The sequence below is a fragment of the Pararge aegeria genome, chromosome 6, assembly GCF_905163445.1.
Source record: "Pararge aegeria chromosome 6, ilParAegt1.1, whole genome shotgun sequence".
NCBI lineage: Eukaryota > Metazoa > Arthropoda > Insecta > Lepidoptera > Nymphalidae > Pararge > Pararge aegeria.
The window spans coordinates 8,032,666-8,059,773 of NC_053185.1; the positions used below are offsets into that span (position 1 = coordinate 8,032,666).

The 27,108-nt window shown below is 34.6% G+C and overlaps 3 protein-coding genes across 3 annotated transcripts; 1 reads left to right on the forward strand and 2 right to left on the reverse strand.

The window, feature by feature from the left end:
* Positions 1–2,781: 2,781 nt before the first annotated feature.
* Positions 2,782–12,385, reverse strand: LOC120624440 (NCK-interacting protein with SH3 domain). Its single transcript, XM_039890984.1, has 10 exons — positions 12,098–12,385; positions 11,730–11,914; positions 10,983–11,298; positions 10,393–10,604; positions 9,905–10,138; positions 9,068–9,190; positions 8,127–8,310; positions 7,307–7,528; positions 6,985–7,157; positions 2,782–6,124 (listed from the first exon to the last, which is right to left on the reverse strand). Exons 1-10 carry the CDS (start codon positions 12,120–12,122, stop codon positions 5,933–5,935), a joined length of 1,866 nt encoding a protein of 621 aa, XP_039746918.1. The 5' UTR covers positions 12,123–12,385; the 3' UTR covers positions 2,782–5,932.
* Positions 12,386–13,042: 657 nt separating this feature from the next.
* On the reverse strand, positions 13,043–13,732 carry LOC120624517 (lebocin-4-like). Its single transcript, XM_039891109.1, has one exon. It carries the CDS (start codon positions 13,683–13,685, stop codon positions 13,194–13,196), a length of 492 nt encoding a protein of 163 aa, XP_039747043.1. The 5' UTR covers positions 13,686–13,732; the 3' UTR covers positions 13,043–13,193.
* Positions 13,733–16,819: 3,087 nt separating this feature from the next.
* LOC120624281 lies at positions 16,820–21,994 on the forward strand. Its single transcript, XM_039890731.1, has 2 exons — positions 16,820–17,243; positions 21,280–21,994. Exons 1-2 carry the CDS (start codon positions 16,835–16,837, stop codon positions 21,831–21,833), a joined length of 963 nt encoding a protein of 320 aa, XP_039746665.1. The 5' UTR covers positions 16,820–16,834; the 3' UTR covers positions 21,834–21,994.
* The last annotated feature ends 5,114 nt before the right edge of the window (positions 21,995–27,108 follow it).

Sequence of the window (27,108 nt, forward strand, 5' to 3'; positions counted from 1 at the left end):
TGTATGAAGTGCACGCCACTGGTGATATTCGATTTTAACATATCTAAAAATATCGATACTTTTTGCTTTTTCTGCATACCTCTAAACGTTGTCCTCGTCACGGGCATAAACATTTTTAGATCTTATCTGGCCCGATAGCTTGATTTTATTATTCATAGTTCTTAGAGCTAGATAGATAATATGAACTAATTGACACGAAGTTGACATTGACAATTAGCCAGGTATGACATGACATTTTGCATGAAAGAATAACAATGCTTTCTCCCAAACTTACCTATCCCCTCTATGACGTTCTTCCTTCCAAAGTCCCCCGTCCTTTGAGTGTTAAATGTTTTTTAATGTTTGTTTTCAGTCCTTATTGTAGATTTTTATGTAAATATATAGTAAGTAATAAAATTAAAGTATAATGTACAAAAAATATCCGTGTTAGATATATATGCATGTGTTGTCTGTGCTGCATTAGGTTAAAGAACTAACTAGCTAATCACAACTATTTCTTGGTACATATTCAAAATTAACTTTTCATTAGTTTCACCGATCAATCTCCTTCGTGCCTTCTTCATCTACATGACATTGGCGAAGTACCTTGTGCCCAGTTGGCACAGACAAAAGCCATAAACAAGAATTGAATTGAATTGAACAATGCTTTCGCCATGCCAGATAAGTAGGAATAAAATAAAAAGGATATATTGACTGACACTTATTTATTCCCAATAATAATAATTTATATTGAACATCACAATAAAGAAGACAATGTTATCCTACTTTGAAGTAAAGATACAATGTGACTCCAAACGGGTTTTGGTAGATAATGAGGAATTGATACCTATAAGTTGTAATACCTAAAATATCGAATAATCTACTCGATGACATTTGAAAGTTTGAGTTTAAAAGTTTTATTGAAAGAAATTATAATAGCGATTTATGAAACCCCTCTTTAACCAGGTTCTTGCACAGAGTCAAAGAAACTTAATGAGACAGCAAGCCATCGCGTCCAGCTCAATACCCGCCCCGTTCTTAGAGATCGAAAACGAGAGGTCAATCAACCCAATCAACGCACACACAAGCCAACCGGTCAATATTTCATTATCTGATATTGCTCTGAAATGTTAACAAGCTAAACCGAACTATTTTTCGAATGAAACTGTTTTTATCAGTTTTGTTTTCTAAATGACCTATCACCGATGCTATAAAATTATCGGTTTTCAAACCCTGCGTAAAACTCGTGAAACAAGTTCTTTCAATACACTTGAATAACATACAAACAATCTAATTGTTTAAAGATTACATTCAAGTTTGGCAATATTATGAGCAAGGTAAGTGCAACATTTTACACAAAAACACCATCAACAAATGTTTTTGTTTACAGCTTACCTACATCCAAATTCAGATGACAACCAGTAGTTTTTTTTGTTTAATAAATTACTAAAGTTTTCACACAAAAACACTCTCTTAGCATAATATTATTGTGCCACAAAAAAAAAGTAAACCCACCAGTTTTGCTAAGAAAAAGATTTACTTTTATATGAGATAAACAGTTTAATTATTCATGAGATTTTTGTATGAAATAATACAAAACAGAGAGCTGTTTCTTGAAGCTCAAACGCTTAACTAACGACGCTCGCATGCGACGTTAGCATAGATATATATAGATCGAGAGCAACTTTCAGAAAAGCTACTCCAAGTCTCGGATTTAGAGATCTAAACAAGGGAATCTATTTATTGTTACTTATGAATCGAGGGTTGGATAAATATGCAAATGCTCTGGTCTAACATTCCCGGTGTGCTCACTACTGTCACTTATAGCAGTATTCATTTCATAATGTTAAGGCTCTCTTTCAGAATTATTATAATTCTTATTTAGATGTCAAAGTATTAAATATTAAAATTAAAATGAAATTAAATATACTACGACAATACACACATCGCCATCTAGCCCCAAAGTAAGCGTAGCTTGTGTTATGGGTACTGAAATAGCTGATGAATATTTTTTTATGAATATAATACACATAAATACTAATAATATACAGATAAACACCCAGACACTGAAAAACATTCATGTTCATCACACAAACACTCTCCAGTTGTGGGAATCGAACCCACGGCCTTGGACTCAGAAAGCAGGGTCGCTGCCCACTGCGCCACTCGGCCGTCAAAGTATGTCAAAGTATGTCTTTAATAATTTTAAATTAACACTGGTTTAAGCGAAGTTAGTAAACACGCTGGCACTTTATTAACGCCGCTGTTGTTGTTACATTAGGCTCCCTACTCCAGCCGCGCCGCTTGTCTGCGGCGATCACACGTCTCAAAAAGCCTGTATTGCTTCATTCAATCAAAAATACGTGAAATATGACGTAGATAACATATCTAATAAATATAAAGTGAAGGTGAAGTTATCAGCTTGCTTAATATAAACGACTCGACACAAATCAAGCTAAAACTTTGCGTTTGATACAATATGCTCCAATCTTTTTGGCCACAAAGTTTTTTTACAAGTAAATGCTAGATTAGAATTCATTTGTTCGCAAAAACAAGAGTGTTTCATAATAATTAGTCTTATAATTCAAAAATATTGCTTATTTTAAGTATTAAATGCTAGAAGGAAAAGATCCAAAGTAACGCGGACGCGGAATGTAGACAATGTTCTTATCTAACGGATAAATTTACCCACAAAACGAACAAAAAACCAGACAGCGAAGTACCAGTGACATGTACATAATTTGGACTTAAATGCTACAATCACGCCACAGGCCGTGTTTATAATAAAATTAAAAATAAATCTTGATTTTTTAAAGTTTTATTCTTAACCCTGGTGTTTTGGTCGATAGTCTAGAATAATGATATAATAAAATTTAAGGAATATTGAATAACTCTATGGTAAATATTATTTTTAAAACTACATATTTCAAAATATTAATGAGGATTTGGGGCAAACTACGAGTATACCCGAGTATTATATGAGGTTTGATCAAATTGTGATATATTTCTTAGCTATATAAGTAATTTAATAGGTATACATTATAAGTATTATCTCGGTGGGAGGTAAGCAAATATTTATTTCTATTCACACACATACGCACACACGAAATGCAAAAATATGTTTTAATACGTAAAGACTATTTTGCTATTAAGACACAGCCTTTCTTATAAACATTAATGAGTTTAAGTCATTCATAACCATTTGATTAATGGTAAGTACCAGTTTTCATTTAAATGTAATTCAGGTTTTATAAGCAAGGCTGACTATACTTTGTTACGAAATTAACAAAATATGATGATGCCGATTCGGTTGTTAACACAATACCACTAAACTAAACTAAATTTACTTTGGCTTGCCAGTAGTGCCGTCCTTTTTACAATGTTACTCCTCGAAAAGGATAGAACTATACTTAGAACTTACTAGACATGCCAATTTAGTTTAGTTCTGATATTACATTTGACGTTCTGTATATCTTTATTTGCACAAATGCCCCCTGTTAGGCCTAAAAAATACGATAATATTATAATCTATGTAAGAAAAAATACACTTTTCGGTTGTACATAAATATACTTGGCTCTCGTTAATATGGTTTGAATAATTGACAAATACATAAGCTATTTAGTGCCTGCGTTTAACCTAAATCTTTGGTGCGTTAAATGGCACATAACAAAATATCGTAAATATATTTATTAACATTACTAAGTACAGATACTAAAAGTATTTTAGAAAACTACCTTCTTAACATAAAATAACCGATTTTAATAATTCAAGCTCGTAATAACGATTTACTAAATACTAAATGTTTGAACGAATAACGAATAATTTAAGAAACATCCTGTGCATGCCGTGAGATGAATGAGATGTCTACTAGTCTTTATCTAGACTAGACTTTATGAGAAAATTAATTAATATTCAAACATTTTATTCAGTACATATATAGCATATAAAAAATGGCATAAACAGTAATATAACAATGAAAAATACATGACAAAAGCTGCAGTAAACATAAATATATATAATCATCAATATATATTATTCAAAATAATATTACTAAACTGTGCAATATTAATATTAATATCCTACAAATATTTTCGCAATCACAAACACTGATGTGCTAAATCTAAACTGTTATGCCAACGAAAATATTTTATTATAATATAAATATGTTTTAACTATGGATATCTATTAAAATTTTTATGATTATCCTTTAGAAGACATAATTAGAATAATCTTAACTATTTAAAATTGTAATATTTATTAAACATTAGTATGAATAGCCAAATAGATTTATACTTTTTCTTTTATAATAAAAGATGTTTAAATTTTATATCTTTAAGACTTGCTTACTAACTTATCGAAAGACAACTCCATAAGTAATATAATTCACCGGCAAATATTTATTTAAAAAGCTTTTAAAGGTACAAACTTACAGCTTAAACTTCGCTCATTCATTCGATTGACTCAACACCAAACAAACAAACTTACGAATCGTCCTCTAGAAATTCCACCAGACGTTGACTAGTTGACTACTCGCTGACTACTCGTAGTCAACGCGTCGTCAATCTGTCTACTGTAGCCTTAGTACAAAATTTGCTCGCTCGTAATCGAGTCGTTTTCCCTTATCAAACTCTGTGTCGTCGACCTAATGTCATACGTCTTACAGTCGCAAATCCAGTAGTTCTAATTTTTGTTTAACAAACGTTTTGTCAAAAGACCTAGCTAAAGAAATGCAGGCATATTTGAGTTTTAATTCAAGGCAAATAAAATCCATTTTACTTCTATGTTAAAGTATTTCAGAATTGAAAACCACTCCTGGTTTGCCTTTAAAACCTTTTTGTACAGCTCGATATTAAATATCAGCGCACGGTCAACATGGTGTCGACAAGCTGTGCACTGATTGTCGAACTATATTCATAGTTTCCATAAAAACTTATTTTATATAAAGTTCACTTTTCCATGCTCTAATTGAGAGGAATGGTCGGCATCTTGTCAATATGGTGCATAGAGCTTTAGTCAAACACCCCGTTAAAATTGTATACGCTCTCGAAACATAATATATTAAGTATTGCTCATTCGGATATCAATGAAGAAGTATTTTGTGTTGTGTGAAATAATGTGGCCCTTCCACACTTACAAGTTAGTATAACAATGAAGCAAACCTTGGGATTATAGACAATAACACAGCCGATAACGAATTTCACTTTCCCATCTTAAAATCTCTTTGAAATTCACCTTAAAATGTAATGAAGGCGTCAAGATTTATATTTCTAATAATATTGAAACGATTAATAAATATATTCGACTAGAATAATTTTAATATTATAATAAGAGTTTCAGTTAAATGATTAATTGAAAAATTGTTATAGACTCTCCATTTAAAGATCAAAACAATAATAATTTATCTTTGTGCATAGAATTTGTATTCCTTTAGTTATTAATAATCTTATTATTTTTTTGTTTCCTTTTAATCGTTTAAGTTAATTATAAATTTGCATATACAAAGGAAACAAAGACGTTATCATAAAAGAGTTAAAAGTTTATCTACTCTTCATATAGTACTTACTCTGTTTGTAGATATACCTATAATAGGCGATTTATATCAAATAGCCTTAGTGCAAGTTTTTTTTTACACCAGAGGCAGGATCCAAGAACAATTTACATGATGAGAAAATAAATTGTTCAATTTGCTTCTATAGAGAAATTGTTGCTTTTACAGAGAACTAAATCCAAGGATGATCGCTTTCCGCGATGCGACAAACGGCTTGACAGGCGAAGCATCGGCATAACGACGATTACATAGCACATAATTTGTTGTTTCACAAATCGAAAATGCCTTTTTAAAAGTTAACTTGTTACTCTTGTCTAATAGTGACTACTAGTTTACACTCTTTTATTCCTTTACCTTTTTATCGCTTGTCGCACCGCAAAATCCCGAACACTCAACCTCATACATTAAACCTGGAAGTACTGCGGGAATTCGTTTGATATAGCTCGAACTAGCGCCTTGTCGTCCCGACTCAGGTCTCCCTCTTCGCAGATGATGCGCGCGAAACAACGGAGCAAGTCCTCCCGCCGGTACAAGTGGCCACCGTAATCCGTGTTACGTAGAATGCCCCGCAGTATCTTGAGATATTGTTGACGACGCTATAAAATAGTTGACGTTATGAAATGCTTTCGTGCTTTCGTTTAGGAGATAAAAATTAGAATAAATTTAAATATTAACGGCAAAATAAGTTTATGAGCAGATACCCGCGAGGCACAAATATAACATATCATTACGACCTTTAGGTAACGCGGCGTAAACCGCAGGTAACACAAAATTGGCAACTCTTTTGGCAAGTAGGAAATAAGTGAATGACGTGACAGGAAAGATCTTCATAAATTTTCAAAACAGCTTAGTAACAACCGTTTTTAATTGACTAGATTCGCATATTCAAACGTGGCATAAACAGTAAGAAAAGTGTAACGTATGCCGATGACCTTGAAACGCCTGAAAAGATCTTCATAATTTATGGCTATAAACTAGCTCAATAACGATAGTTTTTGAACTGACCCGACTCGAGTATTCAAGCGTAGCATCCACAGTAATAAAAGTGTAACGCTACGAAACCTACGTATAAGTTAAGATACTGCTGCTGCTTTTTTAACGTTTTAATACAGTTAATTGCTCGTTTAACTGTTTAGAATACACAGTGTTACAAAGTAGTGATTTTATTTGCTATCAACCCACCATTTTTTGCTATAATCTCAACGTGCGAAACGCTGAACGTTTCGCAGAATATACTGTACCGGTGTGAATCACAGGTAACAATTGTGTTTTTATTATTGAAACACGATCAACGCAACGGGACTTAACGCCCAAAGCTTAAAAATTGTACTTCTTTCAAATTGAATAGACTCGCTGACCGTTTTGCTGTTTAAATTCAAAATCCTATGTAATGTAACATACAACGAATAAGATTTTGCTACTACTTGTGTGTTTCCGTTTTAATAGATGTACTTACAATATCTCCAGGGCAGAGGTCAGCTAGCTGCCTCACAATAATGCCGATGGCCACTTTGAGATCGTTTGTATAGAAGTGTCCAGCTGTCTTCCTCCGACTGAAAATATCTATCATCACCTTCAGAACAGAGTGCGTAGGCGCTGGTTCGTGATCGAAAATGTGTACTGGATCCTCTATAATTAATAAAATACTAATATTATAAATAAAAAAGTTTGGATAGATATTTGTTACTCAATTATGCCAGAACGGCTGAACGGATCTGGATGAAATTTAGCATGCAGATTGAAGTCTTGAATAGCTCAAAGAGTAAAGTGTATTTTACCTTCCCGATTGAGCAGCAAAAGCACTTTCTCGCAGAAAGTTTTAGCGTTGTCTATTGATTCGAGAGCATTGAGCAGAAGATTCTCGTACAGGTTCTCGAACTGCAGATTGTACGCCAGAACAAGTGTGAGGAACAGATCCGGAATTTGTTCATCCATGTCTGTATCTGGCGGACTCTCAATAAAATATAGCAGGAACTGAGCGAACTCTACGCCCAGTTGTTCTGAAACAGATGTTTCAATCAGTATAAAGACTAATAAATAGTTTATTATGTTAACAGGCCTAGGTTACGTTAGGTTAGGTTTATCCATGTTTGGTGACTTAAGATTGTTTAGGTTGTAGTAGGGTAGGGTAGTAAGAAATAAAATAAAATAAAATAAAATACTATATGATATGTTGGTGTTAATGGTGATAATTCGCTGTTATGCTTAAGTCTCAAAGTCATTCTAATCATGTTACACTGTTCTGTTTGGAAAATCAAACAACTATTTTAAGATGTGTAAATAGAGTTTTTCGAAGAAGGGAATAAAATAAAAAGATTTCTGATTTAAGATCAAAGACGTGTTATAAGGAAACGTGCACGACTTGGAATCTCTAATAAGCTTCGAAAAAGTCTTAAGTCTGGCCTGCCTGAGCTTACTACCATCGCTTATAGCAGCGTTATCTGACACTAGTAGTTTTATATGGCATATCTAAACAAATAAGGATTATTATTCTGTGACATGAGCGTCAACAATATAGAAATGATACTGCTTTAAATGATCGCAGTAAGCCCCCTAGAAGTTCCGGATATTGAAGATTTGAGAAAAACTAACGCTCACCAAAATGTGTAATCGGTAGTTTATCTCCCATAGACAGTACCATAGACAATAGCAAAGCGGAGTGTGACAGTCGACTGACTGCGTGAGGGTTGTCTCGCATATCCCTCGCTATTTCAGCCGGTAGCGCTGAGAGGGCTAGGGTTGCCAGCGCTGTTCTTTCCAAACCGCACATTACTCCAAATGCCTAGAAATGCATTGGAGATTCATTAGTAATATTTATACTTATTTAAACAAATATGTAGTAAATGTTTAAGGTTTAGTTTCGCTTATGGCTTAGTTTCGATAGCAGAAGTCAGTCGATTTAATTGACAACATAATCATAGACAGCAACTGTCTTTAAAGGTGCAAAGACCTTTACCTTTTTCCGTGCATCGGAGATATCGTTATCGGTTCCTTTCACTAACTCATAATAATCGTTGTTAGATTTATAGTATGTTACCTAAACCAGGTCATCATCATTGCAGCTGTATGGGGATAGAAGCTGTATAATCCTCTAGGCTATGAGTTAGGAAACCTGTCTCAGGCACAGGTTTATACACATTAATAAAATGTTGATGTTTATGAAACAGTGTATATGAATTCATAAAGATATTCATCAGTCATCTTAGTACCCATAACACAAGCTACGCTCACTTTGGGGCTACATGACGATGTGTGTTTTGTCGTAGTATATTTATTTTATTTTAACCCTATATAAAGGTTTCGACAGGTTACGTTATTTTGTTAAAAGGTAAGACTGATCTTTGTTGTAGATGTGAAGTTGTTATAGTCGCATACACACCATCTTATTCTCCCTTCCAGATCAGATGTAGTGTGTACAAAATCCTAGGAATTCATTTCGAATCGCGTGGCGTGGTGTCTTGTATCTAGATTACCGAGTAGTTTGCTTCTATGACTCTTTGATTAATATTTTAATAGAAGTAAAATTTTATTTATTATACCTGTAGTAACAGTTGTCTAAGCGGCCAACGCGTCTCCATTTGATAATACTGAACGAGAGTGGTAACATAGATATACCGGTGACTGCTTAGAACATGTTGAGATATGTTCACATCTGCGTTTGACTGAAAGCAAAAACATTTTATCATATAACATAACAAATAGAATTAAACTCGACAGTAGATATTGGTGTATCTAACAAACACTCAATATCCTAAATAAATGTGCGGAGATCGAAGTAAGGATATAGGATAGTGAATCTGTTAAGAACCTCTTCCTAGGAAATACTGTTACAAAACCAATAGTTCGGTTATAGGTGGATGTAAGCTTTATAGTCATAAAAAAGTAATAGGCCCGTTTTGACAATTGTCATCGCGACGTAACTATTTATGGAACCATAAGACTCGGTACTCGATACTCACGATAAATCAATTCAAGTTTGTATCAGTACTTGATTGATATGATTATGTATTGTAAAGTGTTCGTTCGCTCTAAGTATTCCTTTAACTTCACAACCAATTCGCGTGACTGGCTGTTGATTATACGTCCACTTTTCAACATGTTGAAACAAAGTTCGTACTATATAACAACAAACACAAAAATCGAGTCAAATCACTATGTTTAAATCAATATCCAAAGTAGAAGAGCAAAAGTTAACGTAAACAGTATATATCAAACTTAAACGAGCGCACAGTCAACTTTACAAGATGGGGAACGAAAAACTGAGCAGTGCGCGCGGGGACGATTCAGTCATGTGCCGCTTGGTCAGATACATCAATTCAGACTCATTATTTAGACTCATTATGAATGCCCTCATATATCATTACAAAGCATCATACCATGACAGAGATAAGTTCCAATAACTGTGTTTGTATATCATGGGCGTCATCATGCAATGCCCAGCCTCTTTGCTGTGCGTCATTTGCTGCTTTTGACAGCACATTCAGAGCTGTCATCATCCGTAGAGCGTCAGGTGCCGCGTCAATGGCGTTCTTAGGACACGTGATGTTGCTGTTCGCTTCACGTAGAAGTGCATCGATTATTGACCTCGCTGCACCCCCAGGCAGAAATTCCTGGACAAAGTAAGACATCATTGCCTTAAATTCAATAGTACCATTCTGTAATAGGGATCGCATTGAAAAGTTCTAGCTTTAAGCTCTCTTAACATTCATTTTGGGAACTTTTATTCATTGTTGTAATAGGCAAGATGACTAATTTTGAAAAACTGCCCTATGTATTACAGAAAATTTTATCTTAAATTAACGGTCATACCAATACTTCCAAAAATGAACATGCATTAAGAGTTACACTGTAATAAAATACTTACTCTTAATGAAATTAAAACTGTTTCAACAGCAACTTTGGACATTTCATGGCTCAATTGCGTTTCCTTGCGCACTGCCTGGACAATCTCATATATGGCATTCGGTTTTATACTTTCACTGCTATCTTGACTGTTGTCATCTTGATTGTCAGTGTCTGATGATAACTGGTTTGAGGTGGTTTTAATACTGGCTGTCTTTTTGTCTTCATCAGCATCTATAAGAGATATTACATCAATTTTATAGTGGAAATCTTTAGGGGTTTAGTTAACTGTTAAAATGATAAATGTCTTTTAATTTTTACAAAGATATCTACAAATTACAAATGAATATATATTATCGAATTTTAAGTAATATAATTGCATTCTTGTGGTGGTTTTCTAAGAGATTGGGTTAAAGTTTAAATTACTTATGTTATATACTTTACCGACAAATTATGACTAAATTGTATTTTAATAGCTCAATTCAAAGAGTATAAAACATAGAATAATTTTTATTCAATAAAAATAACCAATTAACAAACCTATATTTCTGTGTTCATTAACCAAAGAAATTTTTATATTTATTTTAGTATTTAATATTATGTAAATCTAACCTTTTGTAACAGCACTGTTCACAGACTTAGATGGTGATGAACAGGACTGTAGCTCTTCAGCAATATGCTGTTGTGACACCACAGGTCTTAAATCAAAGCAGGGTGATACTCCATTAGGAGGGGTGTTCTCATCTAGGTTTACTGGTGGCTGTGGGGCTGGCTGTTTCTTACTTGGAGGCTTCACTAGTACTTGCAATTGCTTTTTCTTCTCATTCAGTTTCGATAACAACTCTTGTTTTTGTGTTGTCATTGCATTACATTCATTTAAACTCTTGATACTAGCATTAACAAACGCCAAGAAAAACTCAGGCTCAACCTGCAACCAAAATGTAACTGTAGAACAATGTAACTTTGTATTACCGCAGTTTAGCAATATCTTACAGTTTTGTAGTAAACATACTTTTGGGATTTTACAACATAATTTAGTCTGCCTGTAAAATCAACGTAAATGTTTCATTTGAGTCCCTCAAACCAGCCCAACAAAGCACAACTTACAGACAACTTATAGTAGTACAGTAGTAAAATTCATCATTATTTCATTATATATATTATCATTTATTATTATTATTGTGATAGATTTTTTAAGATGTCAAAATTATTAGTCTAAGACACATTTATGAGGAAATTTAGGTAAAACCACATGGCAGAATAACTAATATTATAAAAGTCTAACCTCATCGTAACTATGTATGTGTGCTTCTTAACTGTATAATTGCTAAGCTGTGGTATTTGTTAATTGCGAGTTACCTTCACTGTAGCTACATAATTGGATGGCACAAATCCTACATGGCCTTTTCTATTAACAACATGCCACCAGTTTCTTTGCTTTGTGTTAGTCTGCTGCAGAAAGAAAAATTCACCCTCCGAAAAACTGATGGTTTTAGCCAGTGTCGCCTCAAAATCATAAAGCGCTGTAAGCATCTCTAAATCATCTGAAATTTATTTTTAATAATATTACTTTCGTGTTTGGCCTAGCCGGAATAGATGTGATACAAAGATATTATATGAGACACTGTGTTTTAAGGTATAAAGGTGCCTGACTAAGATTTAATAATATTGGTTGGAAATTATAATTGAAAAAAATTGTAAGTGGGTAGTTTTTAAGTATGGCTCACCCATATTTTGTTGACCGTCACCCATAGTGTTTTAATACTTTCTCAAATCGCACTTTTTTGTTTATTTGTCCCGTGTAATTTGCATTAAACAATTTTTAATTTATCAATAGACATACTTTACGGCAAGACAAGTGCCCACACTACAGTCAACATTTGGAAATACTATAAAAATTTACAAAACTGAAAAACGTTTGTGAAAAAATATAGTATATTGAATAAACTTATAAACTGAAGGTTTTTAGAGCACTCCTAAAAATATTCACATATAATAAGAGATCCCTTCCGACAATTTTTTTCTGACACTGACAGACGACCGACGACAGTGACGTCTGACACCAACGGATCACAGACCAGGAAAAAACCCATAAACTAATAGTCTAAAAATCTTAAAAAAAACTTAAACTTTAACAGAAACAAATTTTTTTTTTCAATAAACCTGATCATCTATATCGGATTACTAGTGATTTAGGTGATTCTTCGATAAACAAATCGTTTCACAAACTCTTATGTGATTTCTAACGACGTTAGGCACCTTCAAAATCTTAATTTCATACGAAAAATTAAAACTTACTACCTACCATAGGTAATCTTCATATATATATTTCTTGTGTGCGTGTGTATGTCACTGAACTCCTCCTAAACGGCTGGAACGATTTGAATGATTTTTTTGGTATGCGTTTGGGTGGCGCCCTGGATGGTTTAGATTCACAAATCAGCCCGACAGATGGCGCTGGGGTCCGCTTGTATTTTATATTATTTAGCTTTAAGTATAATTATTTGAAACACGTTATTTTATTTATTGTTATTAATATCGGGTTATATTGTTTCGTTGTGGACACTGACCTCTAATAATTATACTATACCTAGTATAACAGAAGTCAGTGGTTGCGGATTACCTGTATCTGGCTACCCTATGTGAAAAATAAAAAAATCGTTTTAGGTGCTTTTTTTAAAATATATTTATTTAATTGAAATAATTAATACACGTCAAAATTAATAATTTTAAGTATATAGATATAGTTCTACATTATAGATTATAATTATTGTAACTGTAGGTACTTTCCTAAATTGTATAGTAGGTATAAACATGCTAATCTCAGGCATTTCGCCGATTATACCCAGGATGAGTCCGGCCAGTATCATGACTTCTGCTGGACTTTGAACGGCTTCCACCGGATCGCCGGGCGCTCGGAGAGTCTACGCTTCGGGCGTATCTTCGGTTTAGGTCTAGCTTAATATCATCGATAATATTTGGTAGTACAGGATGGTCACTGCTAGCTGGAGCTCGTGGAATATTGTCACCTTGATATAACCATTGTGGATAACTAACATCACGAACATATCTTCTGTTGGGGTCCAGTTTCATATCATCAATGTATGAAGGCAGAACTGGATGATCACCAGTGGCGGGCGCTCGAGGAATGTTGTTATCTTCGTTTAGCCACAACGGTTCTTGATCACCCACATCCCGAATTCTCCGAAGTACAGGTCTTCGTGGAGGAGGCCTGTACGTCGGAAGAATAAAACGCTGGCTCAAGGCATAATCGACGTAAACTGCTAAGAACAAAATCACTGTTAATTTGAACATTTTCACTTGTCTCTTCAGCTCTTCTTCAAATGATGCTTGTTGATATTGCACCGGAGATTTTATATCGTATCTTAAGGAAAACAAGTGAGTATTTAGATAATAGTAAGTAGGTATGTGTCATATTAAAAGCGGGACTTTACTTTGGTTATCTTTGAACGTAAGTATTACAAACATGCAAACTGAATTTGATTGTTATTATGCAAATGTTTTGTTTTAAATTCGTACGGTTGTTAACGCTTGTGCTCATATCGTAAACACTATTTCTTTGTGTGCGCGGGTCTTACCCTTAGGTACACAAAAGGAACAGGAAAAGTTTTGAAAATACTACGTTCTGTGCTACCTACGACCTAAAAAGAGATCTTAATAAATAGGCATATTTGATATGGTATATTCTGATAGTGATAGCCCAAAAAAACATTTTAGTAGCCCAAAGAAAGATTAGATAGATACGTAAAGGTTTCTCTTACTTGCTTTTATGTTATTTTTTTTTCATATTTGCCACTCAGTCCTCTGAACATAGCGAGAAAAAAGGTGAATTTTTGGTCAATAAAGAGAGACAGATTTTCTAAAGTACCTTAGTATTTATTCAAGTTGTGCATCACATGTATTTCTCATTATAAGAGTTTGCTTATTTACAGTTATTTGCTTTTTAGTTATCAAGTTATACCTAGTTTTGCAGAAGTCAGTTCTTTAAAAAAAGAAAGTTTATTTTACACCTTCAAATTACTAATACGGAAAAATAATAAGAAAATGACGATAAATGAAACAAAAAAAAAGATGAAACGTTTAATAAAAAAATTTATCATAAATATTTTCAATATTAAAATCGATGAAAGAAAGAACGTTACTCGCGAACAAATAAAAAAACCAAAATGAAAAATATATACCTAAGTACCTACAGACGAATTATTGAGAACCTCCTGCTTTTTACATCGGTTTAAAACAAATCCTGACGTGATCTTAGATTAACAAGGTCAATTAGGAGCAGTGTAATAGGTATCATGCAAGTAGGTACTTTACTGTTTAAGCGAATAAAGTAAAGTCCCCCATTTATCAAAGCTACAAGAGGCTATTTCACACTCATCTACTTATACTAATGTTATGAACGAAAGATTTTTTTGATCAACCGATTTTAATCATTTTTTACTAATAGAAATCTATTTTATCCAGAAGTAACATAAGCTTTGTAAAAATAGGATTGATTTTGATTGTAGTGTACTGACTTATATTACGTTTCTGTATATTAAATAAAAAAAACAATTACCTGCTATTTTGTGTTATTGTTGTTATCCATTTATTTTTCACTCTTGAGGAATTCATCTCCGAATTCGCCACCGCTTTCTTTCAGGCAAAATAAATAAGTTAGTCAAAAATAGTTAAACCGTGTCCCGGTTGTTCATCGAAATAAAGGAAAAATTCGCGGTGTACCTACTAGGAATGCGACTGAGGATTTCTGTTACATCTGTTTCTGAAGGAACCAAACAAATAACAGGCAACAACCACGTGCAGGATGATCGCTCAGTCTTACCTTGGGAAACTTCATGACTTGTACTCACCCTCTAGGTCTTTCGCCAACCTGCATCAACACCTTTTGCCTGTGATAAAGAGCGTCTTGTGTTCAAACAAACGTCGGGGTAAAAGCAATCCAAAAGAAAAAAAAAGTCACGCAGCTGTTCATCCGCGTGCGGTGAAAAATTAACCGCCATGCGTAAATATCTATGTAGTAGTAACTTAATAGTAGATCTAGAAAAAAGGGCTTTAGTACATCTAGATAAAAGCCTAAGGAGCCTTTTACCCATGTGTTATAAATAACCTACAATAACCGAAATTATATACAACAAAAAATTAAAAATTAAACTGTAGTTTTTGCTACTAAGCCGTGCCTAAGTTACAAAGGTTAAACGGATCTTAACGTAATTTTGCAAAGAGTATGAAAGACCGTTAATATTTTAGTTACATTCGTGATATTTTGTATTTAGGTTTTTGATTAAAAGGTAAGAAACTTATGTTGCAAGATTTTGAAAATACCACCACGGGTGAAATAGGGAATGAGAGTTTGTATCCTTAATTAATTCTTAAGCTGAATATTTTGTATAGGTACTTGCATGTTTGAGTGCCACGATCAGATATAAAATCCGATTTGAAATATAGATAGCAATTGAGGAAAGTTAAGGTTAACGTAATTTTTAGATCTATATTTAGATATAGCATAGGTGATTATTGTGAAGCATAGCTAAAAATTAAAAATAAAAATTGTAATTGAAGAGCTGCATACTAAATAGTTAATGGTTCGAAACCTTAAATAGATTTCAGGCCGAACAAACGGCTCTAACCTAACCTAACTGGATCGTGTGTCTTTGATAGGTATTTACCTACAATCTCGAGTGCAGAGCTCCCAACGATTACTGTGTGAAGAGAAACTTGAGCGTTGGACATATTTTTGACGGCCTACTGGCGCAGTGGGCAGCGACCCTACTTTCTGAGTCCAAGGCCGTGGGTTCGATTCCCACATGGAAAATGTTTGTGTGATGAACCTAAATGTTTTTCAGTGCCCAGACACTGAAAAACATTTAGGTTCATCTGTATATTATAAGTATTTATGTATATTATTCAAAAAAATATTTATCAGTCATAGTCAGCCATAACACAAGCTGCGCTTACTTTGGGGCTAGATGGCGCTGTGTGTATTTTCGTAGTATATTTATTTATTTATTTTTTGCTTGCTCATGTCCATGTTTAGGCCCACCTGTTGAGACGCATTTAGCAGTATATTTAGGTCTCTCAGATTCTCTGCTAATACTACTAAATCATCGGCAAGTCAGACAACCAGAAGCTTATAGATTTAGTACTTAAGCTTCTGGATTGCAACGTCTTTTGAAAAGTGCGTGCTGCCAGTTATGTCTTGTGGCTCTGAAGCATTGTCGCTTACTATGGACCTCATCTGAAGGCTCAGAGCGGCGGGCAATGGAGAGCTATACTGGGAGTATCTCTACGTGATCAAATAAGAAATGAGGAGATCCGTAGAAAAATTGTTCAGCAACCGATGTGAATACACCTTAAGTTTTTATGAAGATACGGTAAATATAAAGGTCCAACTCAATGCTCTTTTGATACACTTTTAAAGATTACTTTCGTAGTGTTCGACGAAAATGTTTAAGTTAATACTCATTTTAATTTTGGTAGTCTTGGTCGGGGACAGCATTGGTCAGCGGCCGTATATCATCTATCCGACGTACCGACCTCCTCCACCACAAGAACCCCTCATTCGCAGTGCTCGCGCCGTTCCTGAAAAACCGCTGTTACTATTTCAAGGTAATCAAAACCCTCAAGATCCTTCAAGTGAAGACTACGCTTTACTTACCATAATCGATGATGTGGGGATGAATCCAGAAAAAAGATTAGCACGTAGTTCAAGCTTCAGAGGAGCAGCGGAGTATCGAATGAAAAGAAACGTATATTTTAAACCTCGTCTACCACCAACGTTTCCATACCCTAGACCCAGTGGTCCGTTCATCCCTCGCCCCGGACCACCAAGGCAGCCTTATCCCATATACGCAAATCATTAATACTCGATGTACAGGTTGAGTTTTTTATATTGGCATCGTGTGACAGATTAAGCATGCATGAGCAAGCTGTATGAGATCTGAACGCTTCAGAAACACAGGTGCATTCTTAGAAGCGGCGTGCTGAAAGTGCCCATTGATGGGCAGTGGGTAATACTTCGAGTATCTAGCAAGGAAAAAAAAGCTTATACGATGCCAGTTTTAAAACCTCACCCTGTTATCTTTATATATATATTTCTTGTGTGCGTGTGTATGTCACTGAACTCCTCCTAGACGGCTGCACCGATTTGAATGAATTTTTTGGTATACGTTTGGGTGGCACCCTGGATGGTTTAGATTCACAAAATATTAGCCCGACAGATGGCGCTGGGGTCCGCTAATATTATTATGTAACTGGTCAATGCATTTCTGATACCAGCTATTGAGCAGTTCCATTTCTTAATTTTTAACTTAAAAATGTACTACGTAAACCCAATTCTAAAGTGTAATTTTATAATGAAAATAATAAAGATATTGTTAAGTAATAATTTATGTTTCTGTTTTATCCCTACCAAATATTAGATATTAAATAATAATAACCATTTGTCAAAGCACTACTCGCACAAAACTACTGTGTACGTATCTATACTTTACACTAATAAGTAAGTAATATTATAAAGAGTAAATTCAAATTCATAAATTCTTCATTCATTAATGCCTTTTACAGGCACTTATGAAGCGTTTATATATATATATATATATATATATATATATACATGTTTACATAATTGTAAGGGGATGATGATAACTTCGATCCTCACCTAACCTTAAGCTACGAGGCTGGTCTATGAAGAGCCCACATCAAACTTAGCCGGGTAATTTTTTCTTATCATAATCTCACATTAAAATAATTTTAAGGTATGAAGTTAGAGTAATTCACACCCAAGCATTTCTATTGTTCAAGTTTTTTTGTCGAAAACAAATTAAAACTTAAAATGTAATTTTTAAACGTAATTGTTAGGCATACAAATCTGCCTTTTACAGCATGTTATTTGGTCACTTGGTTAGTTTGGTGTTTCGCAGTGATGAGCGTTGTAGTTTGTAATGGAAAATCTTGGGTTCGTTTCCCGGGAGAGACAATTTGGGAATTCATAATTTCTGAATTTTATCTGGTCTGGTCTGGACTTCGGCCGTAATTAGTTATCATCCTACCGTTAAAGATGTGCAAGTCAAGTGATTTAGCGTTCCGGATCGATTCTGCGAAGAAAGGGTAGGGGTTTAATACAGTAACATATGAAATCAATGCTTTAGACAATTGCCATAAACTGCCATACCTCTAACAGGTTAGCCAGCGGTCCTGTTAGGTGCGGTCTTAGATGGTAGCGACCATCTGAGCTGGATCATCACTCCTCGACTGTGATATCACCGTCAGTTTATATTGCAGCCAAGGGCTTCTTACTTGTAGCGTGCAAAAAACCGAGTCACTACATAATATGTAGTTAGTCTATCTAGTTTATATTGTCCAAAGCGCTAAGGTTAGATGAGAAATAATATTATACGGTTGTTAGGTTTTCTTCCTTAGAATTTCCTAAGATTTTATTTTTCCTAAGAATCCTTATTCTTAAATTATCTAATTTTCCGCGCAAGTTTTTAAATTTTTTCTGTAATAAGAACCTTCTCCTGACAATAACAAACAACAAAAAAAAAGTGAAATCGGTCCTGCCGTTCACGCGTGATGGCGTGACCAAGTAATATAGGGATTCATTTTTTTATATATATAGATAGTTGTAAAATTTTTTTTCACTTACAATTAAGACGGAAATTCGAGTAAATTTTGTTAGTTAACAATTGTTTAACTTATTGAACAATTAACTTTAAGTAAAATTTTCAACGGGAATAAATTATTCATAGTATTCAGAACACACAATATTTTTTTCAAATAAATTTAAAAATACATTCAATACTTTAAATTAAGTAAGGAATGTGCCCTTCACGCATTTGACGCCGCGTGCGCAATCTAAAAATGTCGCACGCAGACCTATTTTCAGCGGCAAATTAAAATTATAAATAATTGAGAAAGAGTTCCGGGAGTTTTTTATAGGAAATTTCCTCATCTTTCGGATTTTTTTTTTAATTTCTTACATATTAATTTTATGAAATATTGGCAAAAAACGAAATGCCATTTTTTTTTTCAATTGTTTATAAGTTTTGCAATTTTTTATGTGGTAAAACACGCTTTAGGTACATTCTTCTAGGCGTCATTCCGGATCCAATGAGCTATCATCGCACATAATTTTAAGAGCAGTATCTCTAATTTGTGCCATTTTCAGCTTGTCGACTAGACTAATTAGATGCGTTGTGCATTTGATGTGGATCAAAAATTTTCTTTACAGCAAATCATTATAATGAATATCTTAGAAGATAACATTTACTTATCTAAGAAGACAAGATTTAAAAAGCGGGGGTAGGGCGGCTAGCGGGCGCGACATTTAAACTCACGAAAAACCAATTCAAATTACATACACACTAACATACATTGCGCCCTTACGGGTCGCTAGTTAAGGATTTATCAAAGGAACAAAAACATAAGGAAAATAGTCTAAGAGTACCTAAGATGTTTGTCTGTCATCACACAGTAGTAGGTAGGTAATGCTACAGCCTATGTTAGAGTGCGCTTGTGCGTATTATAGTAGATGTTTTTTCACTCTTTAATATTATTCTTAACCGCTTCAGTCTTGACTTCAGACTAGTCGAGGTCGTAACTTAGGTGTTGTGGATCGCTTGAAAATTCGTTTCCACTCTTAACTAACGGATGCCTGGTGTATTCGTGTAGTGGTGCTTCGAATACAGTCTTTATTTGTTACTTCCATCGCATCGGTCACCACTCAACTTCAGCGTGCTCTGGACCCCTCAACTTGCCCCTGAACTACAAGCCGTTCAATGAACAAAGGACGTTCCTAGAAACGTGTCCGAAGGAACTAAGGATACGTGCTTTCACCATGGAAGACAGATACTATATGCTATGTTAAGCTGCCGAAGAATAGATTTTATTATTATGGAATTAGATTTGTTTTGGCCATGTTAATGGCCAGTGCATAATGTTTTTTTTTTTCTAAATTCGGAATTTTTATTGACAGGTTAAAATATAGTCACAGATCAGACTTTAAGTATAAGCCGTCTAACTGTTCACTTATGGGCATGGTAACAAAAATGCTGAATGTTTTTCTGTGCCTGGCTGTTTATCTGTATATTATAAGTATTTATGTGTTTTATATTCATAAAAATATTCATCAGCTAGCTTAGTACCCATAACACAAGTTACGCTGACTTGGGGCTAGATGGCGACGTGTGTATTTTCGTATAATATTTATTTATTTCATTTTGAAAACCCACGTAACTCCGTAAAGCCTAAGGTGCGTGCCGGGGATCGAACTCGGTCGGTATAATTCCTGGTGATCTGCCTGAAGGTAGGCTATCACGGCTTTCGCTATGTCGGGATACCTGGTTTTAAATGTACTAGTACCTTCTACTTACTATTTATTTATTTTTCATTCATCACCATTCTATATCGCCCCGCAGTTGGGCTTCCGATTCGGGCCATGTGTCCAGAATTGGGACAATAATGACGATGTTGATATTAAATTTTTGTATTGCTATAATAAGCTGTAATATCTTTTAAATGGCTGTGACTTATAGACAAACAAAAATACAAGAGGGTTCCATACCACGGTACCTAAAAAAAAGGAAAGACCTTTTCCAATCGGAAATTGAACTCTTGCTGGTGAAACGGGGATTTACAGCGAGGCGTCATGCATAAGAAAACAGAAAGGAATAACAAAGTAGGTCACCTCAAGAGGTTATCCGTAGTGCGAACGATAAATACGTAGGTCAAGAATTAAAACAGTTAATAATTGCTTAGACAAACAAAATTTTCTGTAAACAAAATAATAAAGAGATAACTTCAGGTAATTACCCTTTTACTCTGACGATATTTACCTAGGGAATTTAATATATTTCCTTAACTGCAATTTAAATGAGTGTGAGTATATAAGATCACAACACCGAGCATTGGATTCATTTTATAATTGGATTTGGAGATAATACTGTTACCTACAAAATGTTGAGAACTACGTCATTGATATTATTCGTGGTCGCTGTTCTGATCCCATTATATTCCTGCGAGTCGTATAAGTTAAAACATAAACGTGATATTTCCATTCCTGGAGTTTCTAAACCTACACATCGGGATGTTATCATTCCTAACTGGAATCCCCATGCAAGAACCAGACCATGGCAAACAATAGGAGTCAAAACACGCAACAGAAGAAGCGAAGAAATGTTTGCTAGCCAGGAGGGCGTATATCGTAGCCCAATAAGTGTGGAGTCACTAGCTAGCCACGAAACTGTGTTCCGTAGGCCTAGAAGTGTGGGGCCTATAGAAAGCCAAGAAACCGTACTCCGTAGTCCAAGAAGCGTTGAGTCACTAGCTAGCCAGGAAACCGTACTCCGTAGTACAAGAAGCGCAGATTCACTAGCTAGCCACGAAACTGTATTCCGTAGCCCAAGAAGCGTAGAGTCACTAGCTAGCCACCAGACTGTGTTATGAGCCCAGGGAACGTGGAGTCAAGCTAGCGAGGTAAAAATATAAATAAGAAGTATAAAAAATTTATTGTTTTTTTTTATAATTATTGTCCATCTAACTGATACTGACACCCGTAAAAACAATTGTAAAGAAAATATTACCTTTGAATAAAGATATTTCTATAATAATATTGTTTATTTCTGCTTCATTTTTAAAGACAAAAAAATGCTTTACCTAATTTCAATCGTTATGCTTATATTAATTAGGTAAGTTAAGCTTAATTATATACTTACTTGTTTTTGTATATGTAACTTTGAATTAATAGTAGGTATTTCATCATAAAACGGAATTTTCTTTACCTTCTAATGGCTTGGCTGATACCTTTATATATTGCAAGTGATAAGTATTTCTTCATCTTATTTAGGAATATTATCTTTTGGAGACTCCAACACTAAACATCTAAAAAAATTAAAATTCAAAACACTTTCTAGACTTTCAATATAGTGTGCCTTATTCTACTAGGAGTAAAAACTATTTCATTTGATTCCCATTTGGTGAGAGTTGTGAAAAATTTGAAATTTTAAAACAAATAAAACAAAATCAAAATGGATTCATCCGATCAGGAAATATATACACACACGCACACATACACACACACACACAGAAACATACAATTTATAACACCCATTACGCCTTGCATTGGGTGTAAAAATGAATACATATTTAACATAAAAATATATTAAGTAAGTATATCTTCATAGGCAATTTTAATAAGTAAACTAATTCCAAATTTTCGCAACTCGCGAATGTGGAATTAATCCAAAATAGAATCAGTAGTTCGTACAGTCGTTCTTAGAAGGTGCTCGGTAAAGAGATGGATATAGTGAGACTTTTGAGACATTATGACAGTGTCTACACTACCTCTACTTTTTCTGGATCCGTAGCGCGGAGATGTATCTGTGAATTCGCCCAGATAAGATAGCTGGGGTATTATCCACGCAGCACCAGGTGGCGCACGGATAATTCCTGTTTAACCTCGCACCTTTACAAAATAAAAACCTTTCAATGTCTTGTACCAACGAGAGCACGGGGAGAAAGTGCGCATGCTACAAATTCAACCACTCACTATAAGTAGGAAAAGAAAACTGCAACGATAAAGTAAGATATATTAGTTCCTATCAATTGTTTCAGAGAACTTGCTAAGTTTTATTGAAAGTGTTACTATAATCGGATTTTTGGGGTCGTCTTATTATTGAATACTTGCGGTTACTGTTAATTGTTGTTATTAATGACCCAATAAGAGTCTCGTATCGGTAACCAGTAGGGCTTAAAGATCTACCTATTTTCTCGTATCATCCCTAGACATACAATTTATGTCATCGCTTCTTAGCCCAATCTTTATGGGAAATTTCGTCGTGATTGGTATAGCTGATAGAATGATGTGTAATTTTGTAACATATTAGTTTGAATACAATTGTATTCTCATAGAATACTACTCTTAGATAACAGCCACAAAAGTCTCGTAAAATTTGGGTTAAATTCTCGGGGCGATCCCTCGTCTTCCCGGCTTGACAGCTAAAGCCTCGGAGATCGACTAAAGCGAAAACTTCTATTAGCGAGGGAGTGTTTAAATCGTTTTACTTAACAGGCCAATCCGTCATTTATACCAACATGCTAACTGTTAGAGGTTTTCAGCCAAGTTGAGTGTCAGATTTCAAAGATGAAAGCAAAAACTCAAGTAGCTAAGCTTACAGCAAAATATACTTATATTAACTAAGCTTGTTTCATCACCGTATTATAGAGAGTAGGGCTTATTGTGACAGAGCTCCCAGGACGAGCTATGTCACTACGGCATGCTTGTTTTTACCACCAAGCAGCATTGCTGTGATTTCCATACAATAAATCGGCAACATCCGGTCTGAAGTCGGTCTTCAGACCGGATGTTGCCGATGGAATTACAAGCGCATTAGGCTTAATATCTGAGATTGATAGACATAAAGTCGCACATTATAGGACGTGTTCCTTGCATGTCCTGCGAAGTGTTGTTCTATTTATGTAGGTTTTCCGGTTACTATCTTTTTTATCCATCAATTATTCGTATAAAAAAAAAAAAAAACTATATACACAGCTAAATAAGATTACCTACGCTCCGCGATCTCCCGGCGCAGTAATAAGTAACTTTAAAAATGGAGGTCTATGGTTCTATTAATTCCGGTTCGAAAATTTAATTTCAGACTGTATCATCGACGAAAATTCGATATTTATTACCGGAGCTGATTTATCGTAGGCGAGATTCCAATTAAGCACTGACATTAACGTCGACTAAAAAAATGAAAATAAAGTTAGATTTCTACGTTGTTCTACGTTTAAAAAATAAAGTGGTGTTTCCAAGCGGACGTGGGGACGATCACGGAATTTCAATTTTGAATCCATTCCACGCCCATGCAATTAGGAGACTTCCGAAAATTTTTCACTGCACACACCGTGTTAGGTTGAACTTTAAATTGAATAGGAGAACTGGAAAATTAAATGAGAAAATCAACGAGAATTTAAGATTATCACGCTATTATTATTGTTCATTTTTTTACAAATAACTTGTTAAGCCTTCGTAAAAGCGAGATAAAAAATAAAATTCAACCAAACTTATGCAGTGGTGAGTGTTGTAGTCACAGAAGTGGAAGGTTTCAGCTTTGATCTTCGGCAGGGGCAATTAGGGAACATATAATTTCAGAATTTTAAACCAAAATGCCTTAGCCGTGGCTTGTTACCACTTCACCGATAAAAACGTTTTGCCAACTAATTTTTGGATTAAAATATATTAACATCGATAACATTTGTCATCGATAACTTTCTTTCGGATATTTGTTCCCTCACAAATTCATAATTATGAATGAGTATAGTTACTTTGTTAATTTTCTCTGTGTTGTACCTACAATAAAAAACGTGTCCTTCTCGGGAAGCCTACATAAGAGATAAACTAAACTATTCTAAGTTGAAGTCTTTAATATTGTAACATGACGGCCGTGTGGCGAAGTGGGCAGCGTCCATGCTTTCTGAGTCCAAGGCCGTGGGTTCGATTCCCCTAACTAGAAAATGTTTGTGTGATGAACATGAATGTATATCAGTGTCTGGGGTGATTATCTGTATATCATAAGTATTTATGTATACTATTCATAATAATATTCAACAGTCATCTTAGTACCCATAATACAAGCTGCGCATACTTTGGGGCTAGATGGCGATGTGTGCACTGTCGTAGTATATTTATTTATTGATTATTTAACCTTGTGTCTTAAATATTATGTATATTAATATGATAATGTAAGGAACGGTTATTTATTAATAAAATCTTGAGTCATTATAAAATAAATTTTATAACCAATAAAATCGCTGTGGGTTAGTGTCAGAGAGGAGGAGCCAGCCTACAACGAAGCGCTTTACATAAGCAGTTCTTTCACTTTTAAAATGTATTTATTAACTCCAGAGAACAGGTAGACTACGTCATATTATGGTACAGGTCTCCTCTCTAAATGCAAATGGTTTATCGAATAGTCCACCATGTTATCATCATGGAGCTCTCAGGCACGAACGTTTCGTAAAACGGACAAAACTCCGAGAGAGTTATGTCCGTTTTACTAAGACAGAGATTCGTAACACCAAAAGGAAGGCCGAAGTCTTACCTACTAGTCTATCATCGCTTATTTTATTAATAAAGTTTTAAGTTCATAGAATATAAAAAAATATCATCGTCGTTAATTTCTTTTAACACGGTAAAGGTTTTTAAACTGTAGTAACTACACGGCACTTTAGTCCATTAGGCGAATAAACAGAAGAGTGTTATAGGGGTGTACCCCGAGTGTTAGCCGGATAATGCTTCAAATGCTTGCAAAGCGCTTACTTAAACCCTTGTCACGCTATTCGACGTGAGAGCCTACTTGTGGCACCTACGAGTACGTTAGTGTCAAATCATCACTTATAATAAAATCGTAGGTGTTCTTAAAAATTAAATACCATTACATGTATACTCCCTGCGATTAGTAATCTATTCTTATATTATAAACATTTGAATAGGACTGACCACCCTGACTGACCACGTCTTTCAATGGCACGCGTCCCCTCATTAAATAAATAAATATTATAAAGAGGAAAGATTTTTTTTGTTTGTTTGTACGAAATAGGCTCCGATACTACTGGTCCGATTTTAACCATTTTTTCGCCAAAGAAAGCAAAACTATCACGAAGTAACAGGCTATAATTTATTTTCCAAAAAATTGAAGATCTTTAAGAAAATTGCAATACTTATGACCCAAAGTAAAAAAATAAATATTCATCAGTTATCTTAGTACCCATAACACAAGCTACGCTTACTTTGGGATTAGATGGCGGTGTGTGTATTGTCGTAGTATATTATATTATTTATTTTATTTAAAGTAGCATTTTTTTCTCTATAAAATTCGTTAGTTGGCGTGCGCTGAGAAAACTATTGATGATACATAAAAATTATTAATTACATAACTAAAAATTCCGCGAGGGAATACTTTTATTTAATCATCATAGTTAAGTCGCAATAGCAGCGTTTGTGATCTAAAATTTTATTAGATCGCCGGTAGAAACCACATACGTATCGCAGTATTCATTCTTTTTTAAATAAATGGTTTTATCATCAAGAGTATCTGGAATACTTTCTAATCGCGAGTTAACAAAATATATGGACTACACATAAACATAACCGTTTTTTTGAGATATTCTTTTTATTTATTAAATTCAACATTTTCCTTTTAAAAACTAAACCCGATTTTTTTTTACAAGAATATACAACTTCAAAATATCTGTAGAAATACATTAAACTTGAATGACACACGTCTCTCAAATAAATGCTTTTAAAACAAAAACTAACGCTGACGTAGTTTCAGGCAACAAGCTGTCTACTATAATCCCATACAAAATCAGATGATGGTTGAGTATAAAAAAAAAACATAATATAACTTATAATATGTCCTTAGTTCGTCATCTTCAACTACAGGGCCCGCAGTGGCGTGCACTTCATGCATGCACAAAAGCACTGCAAATAGACCTAAAATTTTAATATAGCCCGTACGGGCTATATTAAAAAATCCTCCTCTTATACAAGAGGAGGATTTTTTCCATTTTATGCAAGTTTCCTGTTGTATGCATACCTTGGTAAGAAACCCAGTGCACGCCACTGAGGGCCCGTCACAGGTCTCCTCCCGCTGTGGATGGATTTAGGCCGTAGTCTACCACGCTGGCCCAGTACAGATAGGTGGGCTTCACACGCATT